Here is a 16,989-nt window from a genome sequence, read left to right on the forward strand (position 1 = left end):
GAATGTGTCTGGTCTTGTTTGTATTTAGAATGGTCTATACCTTATTCAAAGACAAGATACTTATGAAAAGCACATGGAATAAACAGAAAGGGTTGATTTGGGGCTGGAGAGACAGCTCCGTGGTTAAGAGCTCTTGCTGCTCTTGCAGAAGACTGAAGTTTGACTCCCAACACTTCTAGGCTGATTTGCAAGTGTAGCGAGTGTTATCCACATGCTTTCATTTTCCTCGTAAATGTCGACTCAAGTCTTAATACCAAAGGGAAAATTTTGGAGGATATTTGTGAGCTGAGAAGATAGTCAGGAAAGGGCTTGCTGCACAAATATGAAAACCTTAGTTGTATCCCTGTTGTATCAGTTACATCAGTATGGTGGTTTGAATAAGAATACCCCTATAGGCTCACAGATTTGAATAGTTGATCATCAGCGAGTGGAACTATCTGAAAGGATTAAGAGGTATGGCCTTCTTTTGGAGGAAGTGTGTCATTCTCTCTCTCTCTCTCTCTCTCTCTCTCTCTCTCTCTCTCTCTCTCTCTCTGCCTTATGCCTGTGGATGGCTATAGAACTTCTGGCTACTCTTCTAGCACCCTATACACCTGCATGCTATAGTTCTTTCCACCATGATAATGGACTGAACCTTTGAAGCTGTAAGCAAGCCCCGGTTAAATGCTTTCTTCTAGAAGAGTCACCTTGGTCCCTGGTGTCTCTCTCTTTTTTTTTTTTTTTTTGAGCTGGGGACCGAACCCAGGGCCTTGCGCTTGCTAGGCAAACGCTCTACCACTGAGCTAAATCCCCAACCCCAGGTCCTGGTGTCTCTTCACACCAAGAGAACAGTGACTAAGACAATCAGTGATGTAGAGGTGGGGGCCAATGGATCCCAAGGGCTCACCAGCCAACCAGCCTGGCTTAATCAGCAAGTGCCAGGCCAGTGAGAGACCCTGCAACATAAACCAAGGTGGGTGGCTTCTGAGGACCCACACTAGAGTGGCTGTCCTCTGGTCTCCAAAGGCATGCACATCCTCCCCCAAGCATGCACAAAGTAATTTATTATATTCAACCTATACATAGTTTAGAAGCAGTGGGAGGGTAAATTGTCACTAGTTTAGTAGACTAAGCTGTAATTAAGAAAACGTCATTACAGCTTGTTTAATTTAATAAGGCTTGGTTGCCATCAGAGAACTGAAAACTCAAAAACTGGGCGTGTTGCTTTAAGGGAAGAATGTTTACAGCCCTCAGGTGGAGTCATTCCCTGTGATAAGGCTGAGCTAGAAATGACTGCTCCTCAATTGTCACCAGAGGGCTGTAGGGGCACTTTCAGATCAGCATGGTAAGTGGGCATGGGATGCAATTAACAGTGTTGGGATGGCGGCAGATTTTGTACGTTGTATTTAGACATGGTCCTTCAACCTAAATCCTTAGTACATCGCTAACGTGAGGCAGGGTAAAGACAGAACGTTTTCTTTACCCTCGCTTTAGTTCTGTGTGAGAGTGAATATAGTTACTCCTGTTAGTTCTGTTTTGGGATTACATTTAGAGAACCACTTCCTCTCTCACAGTAGTTATTAGCACCTCAGAATTTTGAATTTTTCAGTGGAAGCAACCTTTCAAACTGCTCTTCTCTGTCTTGCCCCAGTGTGGGCTTTCTCTCCCTCATTAAGTTGGCTTAAGTTGTTTTCACTCGTAAGGAATCATGGCTTCCAACACGAAAGATACTTGTAGCAGTAGAATGTTCTGTGTCATGACTGGATCAATGTCAGCGTTCTGGCTGTGATGTTGAGAGCAGATGAATGACAGGTATAGGAGGACTTTTGTCGTATTTCTTAGGGTTGCAGCTGAATCTACAGCTATCTTGGCATTAAAGGCTTAATTGATAATTAGGTTTTCTCAGAAACTCAAGATCGGTTTTGGAGTGGCATTTATTAATGTGCTGGGACTTGTTGATGTTGATATTTAATGGATAGTTGCGTCCTTAGACTCTTCAGTACTGCGATGAATATTCTAAGAGAGAGCTTAGAAAGGTGACAGAGGTTGAGAGAGAAATAAAGTCGGTCTAGTCCTCTCTACCCTTGGATGCTTCTGAAGCCAGGAACAGGGCTTGCCAGGTCAACTTGTTTGTGCTGTGTTGAGAAAGAACCATGTTACTTATCATGTTGTCTGAGCACCCAAAGGACAGCAATTTATCTCCGTTGGTGATTGTTTTTTACTGTGGCTTACTGTCAGCAAATGTGCCTCTCAACAGAGTTCCTGAGGGGGCAGCTGGCAGCTGGAGAAGGGAGTTCCTCAGAGCTGTCTGCATGGGAATTTCATAGGTGAAGAGGTTCTGCGAGGTGCAGACATGGTGAACAGCCAACCCCTCCTTGTGAAATCGTTCTTAAACTTAGAGGACAAAGGTCTGGTTTGGCTAATGCGTTTACAGCTTTTAAAGTCCAAGAGGAAGGGAGAGGGATGAAATTATTCTTTGCAGATAAGGATTTACGGACCTTGTTCGTGATGGAATGCACTGTTTTGATTGTTCACATACCAATAGCTGGAAAGGCTATTCGTTCATTCTAAGTGAAGTTGAGTTGATGTTATGTTGACAGCTGTTGATGCTAGAAACAGAGTTGCACAAAGAAGAAACAAGGATGAAATTCAAACTATTGAACCTGAAATTCTCTTGAGGCAGAGAAGTCTATGGTATGCCATGCCAGTGGAGACAAAGTGCAAGGTTTTGAGGAGCACCACAGAGTCCACATCAGATTGCTGGGGTGTGCCAGGTCAGAGCCCTTGACCTCTGCCTTCTCACCCACACTGGGGGCCTGTGGATTCCATAGGCCAGTGATTGGTGGGAAGTCTGAGGTCTGTAGTTGAGTTCAGACTTTGAGACAGTGCAAGTGGCATTGCCCCTGGGCTTCAAGGCCAAGCCAAGCTGCTTGAGCACCTGAGAATGTAGAAGACAATGCAGCCAGGGGCAGACTCGGTCCAGGACCACGGGCAAACAAAATGCAGCTGCTTAATTAACATCAGATATTGCCGTAGATTTCTACGACTTACGTTTTCCTTCTCTCTCCTAAAAACAATAGTCAATATAGCCCAGCTCAAATACTCAAAGGATTGTTTTCCTTTAAGAAACATAATGGATGCTGATGAAGGCAGACTTCAAAAAAAACAGTAACTGTTACGTAAGAAAAAAAAACTTATTCAGAAGTAACTAGAGTTTGTTTTGTATAATCATGATTTCTTTTCTTTTTACTTGTGTGTGTGTGTGTGTGTGTGTGTGTGTGTGTGTATGTGCGAGCGCTGACATGTGTATATGAGAGTTCATGCATCTGGAGGCCCAAGGTTGATGTGAGGAATCATTCTCAATTTTTCTTGCATTTTATTCACTCAACTATGGTCTCCCAGTCAAGCCTAGAGTTCACTGATGCAGTTACTCTTGCAAATAGTTTGCTTTCTGGGTCTTCTATCCCTGTCTTCCCAGTCTAGAATTATAGGCAAGTTGCCTCACACTGTGTTTATCTGGGTTATGGGGATCTGAATTCCTATGCACCTAGACACACAAAATAATAATAATGTGTGTATGCATGCATCTGTATGTATGATGTGACTATATGAACATTGCACGTCACCACCCATTTGTAGAGTCTGTTCTCTCTTTCTAGCTTTACCTTGGTTCCAGGGATCTAACTCAGGGCATCTGGCTGTCAAGTCAACACACAGACTCACCAGTATGAAATAATGTAAGCACCATGTTAGTCCTCAGTTCGGGTTTCTATGAACCTTGGATGCTCCTTGGAACCTGTTTCTCCTGGGACACTGTTGTGGAGATGGTTATCTCCTTCTACTGTACGTGTGTTCCATGGATTAAATTTGGAGTGTCAGGTTAAAGGGCTGGCCATTGCTTTTACCTGCTGGGCCACCTAACCCCTTTCCTAGAACACTTTAGAGCAATGATTCTCAACCTGGGCATCACAGGGGTTGCCTAGGACCATCATACAACACAGATAGTTACAATATGATTCATAACAGTAGCAAAATTGCAGTAACAACAAACACAATTTTATGGTTGAGTGTCAACACAACAGGAGGAACTCTATTCAAGGGTCTCAACAGTAGAAGGGTTGAGAACCACTCAGCTAGATTACAATGCACTTCCTCTGTGATTTCTAAGCTGGTTTGGTCTTTGACATTTGTAATCAGTAGTGCTTATGCTGTCTCAGCTCCTACTCTGTTCTAACTCACTGTGGCTTATTGCAGAGGGAGTGTCTCTCCATTCACATTGGTCAAGCTGGTGTCCAGATTGGTGATGCTTGCTGGGAACTGTATTGCCTGGAACATGGAATCCAGCCAGATGGCTTTATCCTGGATGGTCAACACAATCATTTGGAAAATCCTAATATGGATCACAGGACTGCATCTTTAGATACCTTCTTTCATGAGACAAGCGCTGGGAAGCATGTGCCCAGAACACTTTTCATGGACCTAGAACCAACCGTTATAGGTAAACTAAATTTGACTTGCTAGTGCTTTTGACCAAGATCACAGTCAAATAAACCAAGTGGGTAAGATTATGAGATTGGGTTAGTCTATATGAACAGGATCATGTAGACCTTCCTCAAACCTCAATCTGTATGATAAACATACTCAAATGGGGGACTTAGGTTGGCCTTCTTTCCTGCGGGGTGAAACTATGTAAAACTCCTAGTTTACCCATACACACACTTCGGCCCAACATTGAATTTTTTTCCTGGCTCTGAGAGCAAAACTAGAAGCTATTGGCAAAGAAGCTGAAACTTTGTCATTATCTTCCATAAGAGAGTAGTAATCTGTTGTGGAGCTCAGAAGGCACAAATTCTCACTATTCTACTTGATTCTAGATTTAAAGATTCAGACAGGAGCCAGGGCACTCACCTGGATGGGGGTTCACTCACCTATGTGTCAAGTTGATGTTCTGAGTCCCGAGGCATAGATGTTGGTGGGGCTTTTAGTCCTTGTCACGTGGCCTGTCTCTAAAATGCCTAGATCCTTGTCGTCAGGTCTCAAGAACAATTATCCCATGGGTACAAGGCAGATAGATGTTCATGGTGTCTGCCACCCAGCTCTGAAGGTCACCTAGTGCCCTTTCTTCTGTTCTCAATAAGCCAAGGTAGTTATGAAGACACCAGGGAAGGGATATAGACCCCACTCTATCTTTTTATGCAAGAGTAGAAAGTGTTAGAAGCAAATGTATGATGGGAAGTATATTTTTTCTTTTTAATTTTTTTATTAGATATATTTCTTTACTTACATATCAAATGTTATTCCCCTTCCCCGTTTCCTGTCCATGAGCCCCCATTAGCTCCCCTCCCCCTCCCATACAGGTATCCCCCCATACATCCCCCTTACTGCCCCCCATATTCCCCTGCACTGGGGGTCCAACCTTGGCAGGACCAAGGGCTTCCACTTCCCCTGGTGCCCCAACAACGCTATTCTCTCCTACATATGCAGTTGGAGTCCCGGGTCAGTCCATGTAGAGTCTTTCAGTAGTGGTTCAACCTGGGAGCTCTGGTTGGTTGGCATTGTTGTTTTTATGGGGTTACAAACTCCTTCAACTCATTCACTCCTTCCTCTAATTCCCCCCAAGGGGTCCTGTTCTCAGTTCAGTGGTTTGCTGCTAGCATTTACCTCTGTATTGGACATGCTCTGGATGTGTCTCTCAGGAGAGATCTATATCTGGTCCCTATCAGCATGCATTTTTAAGCTTCATCAATCTTATCTAGTTTTGGTGACTATATATATATATGGGCTGCATGTGGGCAGGCTCTGAATGGCCTTTCCTTGAGTCATTGCTCTAAACTTTGTTTCCATATCCCCTCCCATGGATATTTTTGTCCCCTTCTCAGAAGGAGTGGGAACATCTGCATTTTAGTCATCCTTCTTCTTGAGCTTCCTGTGGTCTGTGGATTGCATCTTGGGTAATTTGAGCTTTTTGGCTAATACCCACTTATCAATGAGTGCATACCAAGTGTGTTTTTCTGTGATTGAGTTACTCAGGATGATAGTTTAAGTAGTTCTCTGGTGGAACTTTTGGGGTCACTCAAGTATACTATCATATCATCCTCACTCAGGATGATATTTTCTAGTTCATTCCATTTGCCTATGAATTTCATGAAATCATTGCTTTTGATAGCTGAGTAGTACTCCATTGTGTAGATGTACCACATTTTCTGTGTCCATTCCTCTGTTGAAGGGCATCTGGGTTCTTTCCAGCTTCTGGCTATTATAAATAAGGCTGCTATGAACATAGTGGAGCATGTGTCTTTGTTATATGTTGGGGCATCTTTTGGGTATATGCCCAAGAGAGGTATAGCTGGGTCCTTAGGGAGTACAATGTCCAATTTTCTGAGGAACCTCCAGATTGATTTCCAGAGTGGTTGTACCAGTTTGCAATCCCACCAACAATGGAGGAGTGTTCCTCTTTCTCCATATCCTAGCCAGCATCTGCTGTCACCTGAGTTTTTTATCTTAGCCATTCTGACTGGTGTGAGGTGGAATCTCAGGGTTGTTTTGATTTGCATTTCCCTGATGACTAAGGATGTTGAACATTTCTTTAGGTGCTTTTTGGCCATTTGATAATTCTCAGCTAAGAATGTCTTGTTTAGCTCTGTACCCCATTTTTTAAATAGGGTTATTTGGCTTTCTGGAGTCTAACTTCTTGAGTTCTTTGTATATTTTGGATATTAGCCCTCTATCAGTTGTAGGATTGGTAAAGATCTTTTCCCAATCTGTTGGTTGCCATTTTGTCCTAATGACAGTGTCTTTTGCCTTACAGAAGCTTTGTAGTTTTATGAGGTCCCATTTGTCGATTCTTGATCCTAGAGCATAAGCCATTGATGTTTTGTTCAGGAAAATTTCCCCAGTGCCATGTGTTTGAGACTCTTTCCCACTTTTTCTTCTATTAGTTTGAGTGTGTCTGGTTTGATGTGGAGGTCCTTGATCCACTTGGACTTAAGCTTTGTACATTACCATGAGAATGGATTGATTTGCATTCTTCTACATGCTGACCTCCAGTTGAACCAGCACCATTTGTTGAAATTGCTACCTTTCTTCCATCAGATGTTTTAGCTCCTTTGTCAAAGATCAAGTGACCATAGGTGTGTGTATGTTCATTTCTGGGTCTTCAATTCTGTTCCACTTATCGATCTGCCTGTCTCTGTCAATACCATACAGTTTTTATGACTATTACTCTGTAATACTGCTTGAAGTCAGGGATGGTGATTCCCCCAGAAGTTCTCTTATTGTTGAGTACAGTTTTCGCTATCCTGTATTCTTTGTTATTCCAAATGAATTTGCAAATTGCTTTCTCTATGTCTATAAAGAATTGAGCAGGAATTTTGATGGGGATTGCATTGAATCTGTAGATTGCTTTTGACAAAATGGCCATCTTTACTATATTAATCCTGCCAATCCATGAGCATGGGAGATCTTTCCATCTTCTGAATCTTCCTCAATTTCTTTCTTCAGAGACTTGAAGTTCTTGTCATACAGATCTTTCACATGCTTGCTTAAAGTCACACCAAGATATTTTATACTATTTGGGACTATTGTGAACGGTGTCATTTCCATAATTTCTTTCTCAGCCTGTTTATCCTTTGAGTAGAGGAAGGCTACTCATTTGTTTGAGTTAATTTTATACCCTGACACTTTGCTGAAGTTGTTTATCAGATTAAGTAGTTCTCTGGTGGAACTTCTGGGGTCACTCAAGTATACTATCATATCATCTGCAAATAGTGATATTTTGATTTCTTCCCTTCCAATTTGTATCCCTTTGACCTCCTTTCCCTGTCTGATTGCTCTGGCTAGGACTTCGAGTACTATATTGAACAAGTAGGGAGAGAGTGGGCAGCCTTGCCTAGTCCCTGATTTTAGTGGGATTGCTTCAAGTTTCTCTCCATTTAGTTTGATGTTAGCTACTGGTTTGCTGTATATTGCTTTTACTATGTTTAGATATGGGCCTTGAATTCCTGACCTTTCCAGGACTTTTATCATGAAGGGGTGTTGAATTTTGTCAAATGCTTTCTCAGCATCTAATGAAATGATCATGCGGTTCTTATCTTTGAGTTTGTTTATATAGTGGATTACATTGATGGATTTTCATATATTAAACCATCCCTGCATCTCTGGGATGAAGCCTACTTGATCATGATGGATGATCATTTTGATGTGTTCTGGGATTCAGTTTGCAAGAATTTTATTGAGCATTTTTGCATCAATATTCATAAGGGAAATTTGTCTGAAGTTCTCTTTCTTTGTTGGGTCTTTGTGTGGTTTCGCTATAAGAGTCATTGTGGCTTCATAGAAGGAATTTGGTAGTGCTCTGGGTGTTTCAATTTTGTGGAATAGTTTGGACAGTGTTGGTATGAGGTCTTCTATGAAGGTCTGATAGAATTCTGCACTGAATCCATCTGGACCTGGGCTCTTTTTGGTTAGGAGACTTTTAATAACTGCTTCTATTTCTTTAGGAGTTGTGGGGTTGTTTTGATGGTTTATCTGTTCCTGATTTAACTTCAGTACCTGGTGTCTGTCTAGAAAATTGTCCATTTCTCGCAGATTTTCAAGTTTTTTTGAATATAGGCTTTGGTAGTAGGATCTGATGATTTGTTTAATTTCTTCAGATTCTGTTGTTATGTCTCATTTTTGATTTTGTTAATTTGGATACATGCTCTGTGACCTCTGGTTAGTCTGGCTAAGGGTTTACCTTGTTGATTTTTTCAAAGAGCCAGCTCCTGGTTTTGTTGATTCTTTGTATAGTTTTTTTCATTTCTACTTGGTTGATTTCAGCCTTTAGTTTGATTATTTCCTGCCTTCTACTCCTCTTGGGTTTATTTATTTCTTTTTGTTCTAGAGCTTTTAGGTGTGCTGTCAAGCTGCTGACATCTTGTTTCTTTTTGCAGTCACTCAGAGCTATGAGTTTTCCTCTTAGCACTGCTTTCATTGTGTCCCATGTTTGGAAATGTTGCAACTTCATTTTCATTAAATTCTAAGAAGTCTTTAATTTCTTTCTTTATTTCTTCCTTGACCAAATTATCACCGAATAGAGCATTGTTCAATTTCCATGTGTATATGTGGTTTTCTGTCATTATTGTTGTTATTGAAAACCAGTCTTAACGCGTGGATGCATGGGATTATTTCTATCTTCCAGTATCTGTTGAGGTCTGTTTTGTGACCAATTATATGGTCAGTTTTGGAGAAGATTCCATGAGGTGCTGAGAAGAAGGTATATTCTTTTGATTTAGGATGGGATGTCTTACAAATATCTATTAAGTCCATTTGGTTCATAACTTCTACTAGTCTGACTATGTCTCTGTTTAATTTGTGTTTCCATGATCTGTCCATTGATGAGAGTGGGGTGTTGAAATCTCCTACTATTATTGTGTGAGGTGCAGTGTGTGCTTTGAGCTTTAGTAAGGTTTCTTTTATGAATGTAGGTGCCCTTTCATTTGGAGCATAGATATTTAGGATTGAGAGTTCATCTTGATGGGAAGTGTTTTTATGGCCATCTTTGGAAACTAGTCTGCCCTACTAGAGAAATACAATCTTTCTATATTAGATGAGAGTTGTTGCCTTTATTAGAATAGAGTTAGAACATATAACAAATTGATGGGTCAAAGAATGTTAATGTAATGCAAAGATTAAAAATTTTACTAAGGTCAAAAAGGGTAAGGCCAAAGATACTTATATCCGGGCTATGTATTGTTCTGCTGGGTGTTACGAAGAAATAAAACTAAGAAACTACTGTGGAGTTGTAGTTGGTAGAGTGCTTGCCTAACATGCAAGAATCTTGTAATTAATTTTTTAGTTCGATGTTAAAGAAGATATGGCAGTGCACACCTGTAATTCCAGACCTCAGAGAGCAGAGGCAGGAGGATAAAAAGTTCTAGGTCTATTTTAAAATACCAAATACCTTGCCTACCAACACCAACCAGAAGAATTTGTTTTTCTAGACTAAGAAAGACCATTTCCGCAGGATAAATTCCAGTCCTTGGCCACACCATGGGAAAAGGATGGAGACCAGAGTATAGAATTCTGTGAGAGTTAGAAAGAGGCCAGCAGCTAAAGTGAATGTAAGCACTGACCACTCCTCCGTCTCTGCAGATGGGATCCGTGTGGGGAAGTACCACTCACTCTTCCACCCAGAACAACTTGTGAATGGAAAGGAGGATGCTGCAAACAACTATGCACGAGGTCGCTACTCTGTGGGTTCAGAGGTCATCGAGCTTGTTCTAGAAAGGATCCGAAAGCTGGCAAGTGGCTCTTCTCTGTTTCCGGATAGGTTATGCTGGATACTTGTGGTCTTGTAGCAGCATCCACCGGCCTTGCTTGCTGCCCTCTTCCCGTCATAAGCCTTTCACCCTGGGCCTCCTGTAGATGCTTAAGGGGCGGCTTTAGCTACATGGTTACATGGGAAGCCTTTACAACTACCAGGTAGCTTCCCTTTATGTTCCTACTATTGGATGACTTATGCTGTGTGCGTTAGCAGACACGTTCAAAGCTCTCTCAAATGTATTCTTTTCCAATTGTTGCCACTACTTGTGAAGATGACCTGGGGCAGAGATTTTGTGAAGATTATTTGCTGACTTGTCTAATAGTTCTGTAAGGGTAGGAATCTGCAGGTCCTTTGTTAGGTAAGCGGTTTGGTGTAACCTCTGGTAGCATATTGCCTATCATAGTATCCTGGATGCAGTGTGTAACTTGAGAGGCACATTATCTATCATGGAGGGGACTCTACTTTGCCCTGTATTTTGCTGATTTCCTTTTCTTTACTATTGACAAAACCTTCACATCATATGTAGATAAATTCATGGGAAATAATGAAAAGTAGCCACATATTTAGGCTTCGCATTTATACGCCGAGTCTCCCTTATCTGTCATGATTAGGACCAGAACTACTGGGTGGGTATTTTTCTCTAGGCTTTAGAGTATTTACACACACATATGAATTTTTAGGGAACCCAAGTGAAATGTAAAATTTATTTAAATTTCAAATACCACTTATAGTCATGGGCTTCAGACAATTTTATTCAGTACTTTTAGTGTGCCTGTGTGCTGTGTTGCCTGCCACCCGTTTCTATGAGCTGTGATACGGAATTTCTATCAGTGGCATCATGTAAGTACTCAAAAGGAAAGAAAAGAGAGGATTTGGAACATTTTGGAGTTTGGGATTAGGACCACGTAGGCAGTCGTCAAACCCAAACTTTCCCAACTCCAGGCTTTCCCAACTCAGGTATATTTTAGAGTAGCTATGGTTGCTGTATAGCTGATGTGGCAAAGAAACCATTCTGAGTCCTTTTAAAGGACGTATTTTCTTCTGTGTATTTGTATTCACAGGTGCATGTGGGGACCAGGGGACAAACTTGCCTGTCATCCTTCAGATAACATCTATTTTGTGGTCTGTTTGAGACAGGGTCTCTTATTGATGTGGGACTGGCCAACCAAGATAACACAGATATCCTGGCCAACAGGTTATCATCAAACCCTGGTGATCCGTCTGCCCCCCACCTCTCCAGTCCTGGGATTATAACCATTTGGCACTATGACCAGTTCTTTCCCCTCTTCTCTCTCCTCTCCCTCCTCCTTCTCCTCCTCCTCTCCTTCTTCCTCCTTCCCTCCCTCTCCCTCCTCTTACCTCCCTCTTTCTAAAACTGTGTAGGTAGCTTCCGGAAGATCAGACCTGCATGCTTGTAAGGCAAGCACTCTCCTGATGGAGCCTTTGCCCTCCCCTCCTTTCTGAGTCTTTTGTTCTTGGGAAGTTATATTCCACCATCATCATCTAGTTAACTGCCTGTTCCCCCCTCCCGCCCCCCCAGGCAGAGCAATGCAGTGGACTTCAGGGATTTCTGATTTACCGAAGCTTTGGAGGAGGCACGGGGTCAGGATTTACATCTCTCTTGATGGAGCGACTCTCTGTAGAGTATTGCAAGAAGACAAAATTGGAGTTCTCTGTCTATCCATCTCCTCGAATCTCCACTGCGGTGGTAGAACCGTACAATGCCATCCTCACCACTCACTCCACCATAGAATACTCAGACTGTACCTTCATGGTGGACAATGAGGCTGTGTACGACATCTGCCACCGCAAACTTGGTGTCGAGCGTCCTTCCTATGCGAGTATCAACAGGCTGATTGCTCAGGTGTTGTCTTCCATTACTGCATCCCTGCGATTTGAAGGACCTTTGAATGTGGACTTAATTGAATTCCAGACCAACCTAGTACCTTATCCACGAATACATTTCCCCACCACCACCCTCGCCCCCATCATCTCTGCTGAAAAGGCGTACCAAGAGCACTTCTCTGTGCCGGACATCACTGCTTCTTGCTTCGAGCTCTCCAACCAGTTGGTCAAGTGTGATCCCCGGCTTGGGAAGTACATGGCTTGCTGCTTACTATACAGAGGAGACGTGGTCCCCAAGGATGTCAATGAAGCAATTGCAGCCATGAAGTCGAGGACCTCTGTTCAGTTTGTAGATTGGTGTCCAACTGGTTTCAAGGTGGGCATCAATTGTCAGCCACCCACAGTGGTACCAGGAGGGGATCTAGCCAGGGTTCAGCGTGCTGTGTGTATGTTGAGCAATACCACAGCGATTGTGGAAGCCTGGGCCCGCCTAGACCACAAATTTGACCTCATGTATGCCAAGAAGGCATTTCTGCACTGGTACATCACAGAAGGCATGGAGCTTGGGGAGTTTGAAGAGGCCAGGGAAGACCTGGCTGCTCTGGAAAAAGATTATGAAGAAGTGGGTCTAAGTTTCTGACGAAAAGGTAATCAGGCAAATGAACGCTGAGTTAAAATTCTCATGCTTTGTTTTCTATATACCTAGTGGATAAGAGGAGAGCAAAAATCAAATCAGTAAGATCCAAAGTTCTGCATTAAATTAAATAAATGTATTAATGTCAACAATAAAGTAATATTTTCTTGTGTACAGTAGAATTCACCTCTGCTACCTGAGAAGCTTCTGGGGATTAGAATCATTTGAACTACGGGGTCTCTTCTAGGTAGAGTTATTTTATGTTAGTTCTTATGTCATAGTAAAAGTCCAGCTTTATTCTTTGCCAAACAAAATGAAATGCAGCATCGGGGGAGTGTGGAACTGTAATGTTTCTGCTTTCCTTTGTCTGTTCTGAGGTGGAAAATGCACAGATTATGAATGTTATTTCTCCATTATCTATGCATTGCACATCATTAAATCATAAACGCTTTCAGAATATTTCTTTTTCCAAGTGTGAGCTTTAAGTCCTCAGTTTGCTTTTCAAACAAAACAAACAAGCAAGCAAACAAGAGTACTGTTGGGCACTTTTAGAATTTGGGTGTGAGTATCCTGCAGGTAAGAAAGTACCTACTGCCTCTTCAGGTGCCCTGTCTGAAGGAAGCTGTATTTGTTTGTATGTGTGTGCATGTGTCTGTGTCTGTGTCTCTCTGTGTGTATATGTATGTGTGTGTGCGCGTGCACGCGCACGTGTTTGTATGTCTGCAGGAGTATGGCATATGCCATTTCAAATGGCAGCCAGAAACTGATGACAAGTGTCTCTCTCAATCTCTTACCACTTTATTTGCCGAGGCAGGGTCTCTCCATCACGAGCTTATCTAGGCCCAGGCTCTCAGGCACTGGGATTAGAGGTGGGCAACCATGCCTTCTTTGAATTTCTGTGGGTACTGGAGGTCTGGACTCTGATCCTTATACTTGTTCAGCAAGCACTTTGTCCCCTGGACTATTTCTCCCACTTCACAAGGCTATTGGCAGTTACTTTTATTCTTGCTATGAGAATGGATCAGACAAAAACAACTTAACAAAGGGAGTGGTGTTTTTCTTTTGTTGTCGTTTGTTTTCTTTTTTCTTTCTTTTCTTTTCTACGCTCATGGTTTGAGGGAATTAAGTCTACCATAGTGCGAGTGGGTTGGGGATAGGGGAGGTTGGAGGGTTGAACAGTAGGAGCATTAAGCAGCTGGTCACATCACAGCCACAGTCAGCAAGCAGGGAGACATAAGTGACAGTGTTTATCAAGATTTCCTTCTCCCTTTTCTCCCTCTTCTCTTGTTGTGGGTACACAGCCCCCCATTTAGGATGGACTTTCTTTCCTCAGCTAAATCTCTTTGGAAATACCATTATAGACACACCTGACGTATGTCTCTGAGGTGATCCTAAGATCCGGTCAAGTTGACAGAGGAGTTCATGAATGTGGCCAGCAGGCTTGGCTCTGAACCACTTCAGAGGTCTGATGATGACGATGTAAATTCTGAACTGGAGTAAAGAAAACCTGGGGAACCGGGAGAGACGTAAAGAGAGGGTGGGGTATTTAAAAACCACTTCACACATGAGTTCATGAGAGGGGAGGGGAGAGGAAGGAAGAAGGGCAAAGAGGGAGATGGAGAGGGGGAGATCTCAATGCTGATGCCTGGCTGACATTTTTCTTTTTACTCCAGGGCTGCAGCCCATGGAGTGGGGCTGTCCGTATTTTCAGATGGGTCTTCCAGTGTTAATTAACCCTATCTAGAAAATGCCTCATAGAATTAGACATACTTGGAAGTTTGTCTCCTAGGCGACTGTAAGTCTTGTCAACTTGACAATATTTACCATCAAGAACATCTCCCCACTGTCCTAGTTACTGGTCTACTTCTGTGAAGAGACACCAAGGCAGCTTTTAGAAACAAAGAAAGCATTTAATTGGAGACTTTTCTTACAGTTTCAGAGGGCTAGCCCATTATTCTCATGGCCAGTAACAGATAGACATGCTGCTTGCCACGGATTGAATATGCTCGGCCCAGAGAGCAGCACTATGAGGAGGGGAGATCCTGTTGGAGTAGGTGTGTCACGGTGGGGTGGGCTTTAATACCCCAATTCTAGCTGCCTGGAGTCAGTATTCTGCTAGCAGCCTTCAGATATAGAACTCTCAGCTCCTCCTGCTCCATGCCTGCCTGGATGCTGCCATGCTTCTGTCTTGATGATAATGGACTGAACTTCTGAACCTGTAAGCCAGCCCCTTGTCCTTTATAAAACTTGCATTGGTCATGGTGTCTGTTCACAGCAATAAGACCCTAAGACAATGCTGTAACGGTAGCTGAGGCAGAGAGATAGAGACACTATGCCTGGAGTTGGCTTTTGAAACATCAAAGCCCACCCCGTAGTGACACATGTCTTCCACAAGGCCACACCTCGTTTTGAATATCCTATACAGTGCTTTACAGTTCTGTTGGGCCTTTTTTTTTTAAGGCTAAAATTCATTACATTCTTTATTACACCTTTGTTACCTTTTTTTCTTTAGCCACTAGAGGGCATCAGTGAAGCACGTCTTCTTGCTCACACACAAACCACTTGTAGATTTTATTTTAAAAATTAACTACATAATAAACGGTTCTCAAGTAAGAACCGTTTCTTGAGTTTTAAAATAAACCTAGTGAATCCCACTATTTGAAAGTCCAGGTTTTCCTTTTTTCCATGTGTATACGTGAGAGGTGGTGTGTGTGTGTGTGTGTGTGTGTGTGCTTATATACATGTGTGCACTCATGTGTGGGAAGCATGTGTGTACACAAGTGTATGTGCCCATGTGTGCACAGGTGTGTGGGGGTCGGAGGCTGAACTGGGCGTGTGCCTCTCTCGATCACTCTCTTCGTTGTTTGCTGAGGTAAGGTCTCTGAGATGAGTTCAGAGCTTTCCGATTCAGCGGAACTAACACCCAGCTTGCTCTGCAATCCCCATCTTCCTTTTCTGAATGCCAAGATTACAGGCAGCTGCTACACCTGCCCAGCGTTTCAGGGAGGCGAACCTACACACTTGCCTTTACAGGATCCACTCACATTTTTGGTATTGTTTTTTTATACTTCAATAAATGGTATTAAATATTCGAGGTCAGGTATGAATTGAATATATCCCATTTCCATTTAAGGACAGCCATAGTATGACAAACTTTTCCACAAGCTCTTAGTAATAATTTTAAAATTTAAACTATAAGTTTAAACTCAGACAGTTACCCTCAACTGTCTGAAGAGCATTCATAAACTAGAAAAATCATTACTTGACACTACAGGCTTTAAATTTATTTATGAAAAGTTCAGAATTCAATTGCGAGTGAAAGGGTTTAATATAATTCTTCTATGCTAGATGCTCTTAGATTTTTGTAAACAGTGTAGTTTAAAGTCAAGCGTGTACAACCTCTTTATACCTCCAGAAGCTTGAGACGTCTTCATTTAATTTGTCAATCACTCATGCATGGTAGGTTTATCCTTAGTCTAGCTACTGGGGACACAACACTGAACAACACAATCCTTGTTCTCACAGAGAGTAGCCTGTAGTGAACGTGGAGAGTGAAAGTAATAAACTGAATATAAGTCTGTTAGAAGGGCCAGCAAGATGGCTCAGCTGGTCAGGGTGTTTGCTGCCAAGCCTGATGAGCTGAGTTCAAACCATGGGAACTTCATAGGAGGAGAAGAGAATGGCTCTTGTACATTGTCCTCGAATGTCCCCATTTGTGCTGTGGCATCGAACGCTTGCGTGTGCACATGCACGCAATCAATAAAACGTAATTTACACGCGAGTTAAGAGGCATAATAAATGGATTCCACTCAACTGGCTGTTCTTGACACCTTCTCATTTGTCCAGGCCACCATTGCAGGGTTCTGAGTCAGACATGGTCCTCTAATATTCCCTAAGACATGATCAGCCAAAACCTGCTCACAGAGGCGAGGCCCCAAACCTTTGTACACTTCCACATTGATCAGTAATTTCCTCCCACTTGATTGAAGAAAACCTAAGTGACCCCATCGAAACTGTTAATCCCAAGAGGTTGAGTGGCCATCATTAGAGAGTGCCACAGTTTCTGAGCGTTCTCAAACACTGATTATAGGAGGCTCCCTCACCAGGTCATTGAATTGTTCCTTCACAACTGTCTTACAGAATAATTCAAAACAGCGTCCTAGGAAAATGGCAACATTATTATCTGTCTAGAACTCATGGAAGTTCCCTGAACAGTGCTTAATTCCTG

General features: G+C 42.5%; 1 protein-coding gene across 1 annotated transcript; it reads left to right on the forward strand.

The window, feature by feature from the left end:
* The first annotated feature begins 1,224 nt into the window (after nt 1–1,224).
* Nucleotides 1,225–12,935, forward strand: Tubal3 (tubulin alpha like 3). The gene is made up of 4 exons (XM_032885142.1): nt 1,225–1,324; nt 4,234–4,477; nt 10,111–10,259; nt 11,823–12,935. Exons 1-4 carry the CDS (start codon nt 1,322–1,324, stop codon nt 12,765–12,767), a joined length of 1,341 nt encoding a protein of 446 aa, XP_032741033.1. The 5' UTR covers nt 1,225–1,321; the 3' UTR covers nt 12,768–12,935.
* Nucleotides 12,936–16,989: the final 4,054 nt, after the last annotated feature.

The sequence above is a fragment of the Rattus rattus genome, chromosome 14 (assembly GCF_011064425.1).
Source record: "Rattus rattus isolate New Zealand chromosome 14, Rrattus_CSIRO_v1, whole genome shotgun sequence".
Taxonomy (NCBI): Eukaryota; Metazoa; Chordata; class Mammalia; order Rodentia; family Muridae; genus Rattus; species Rattus rattus.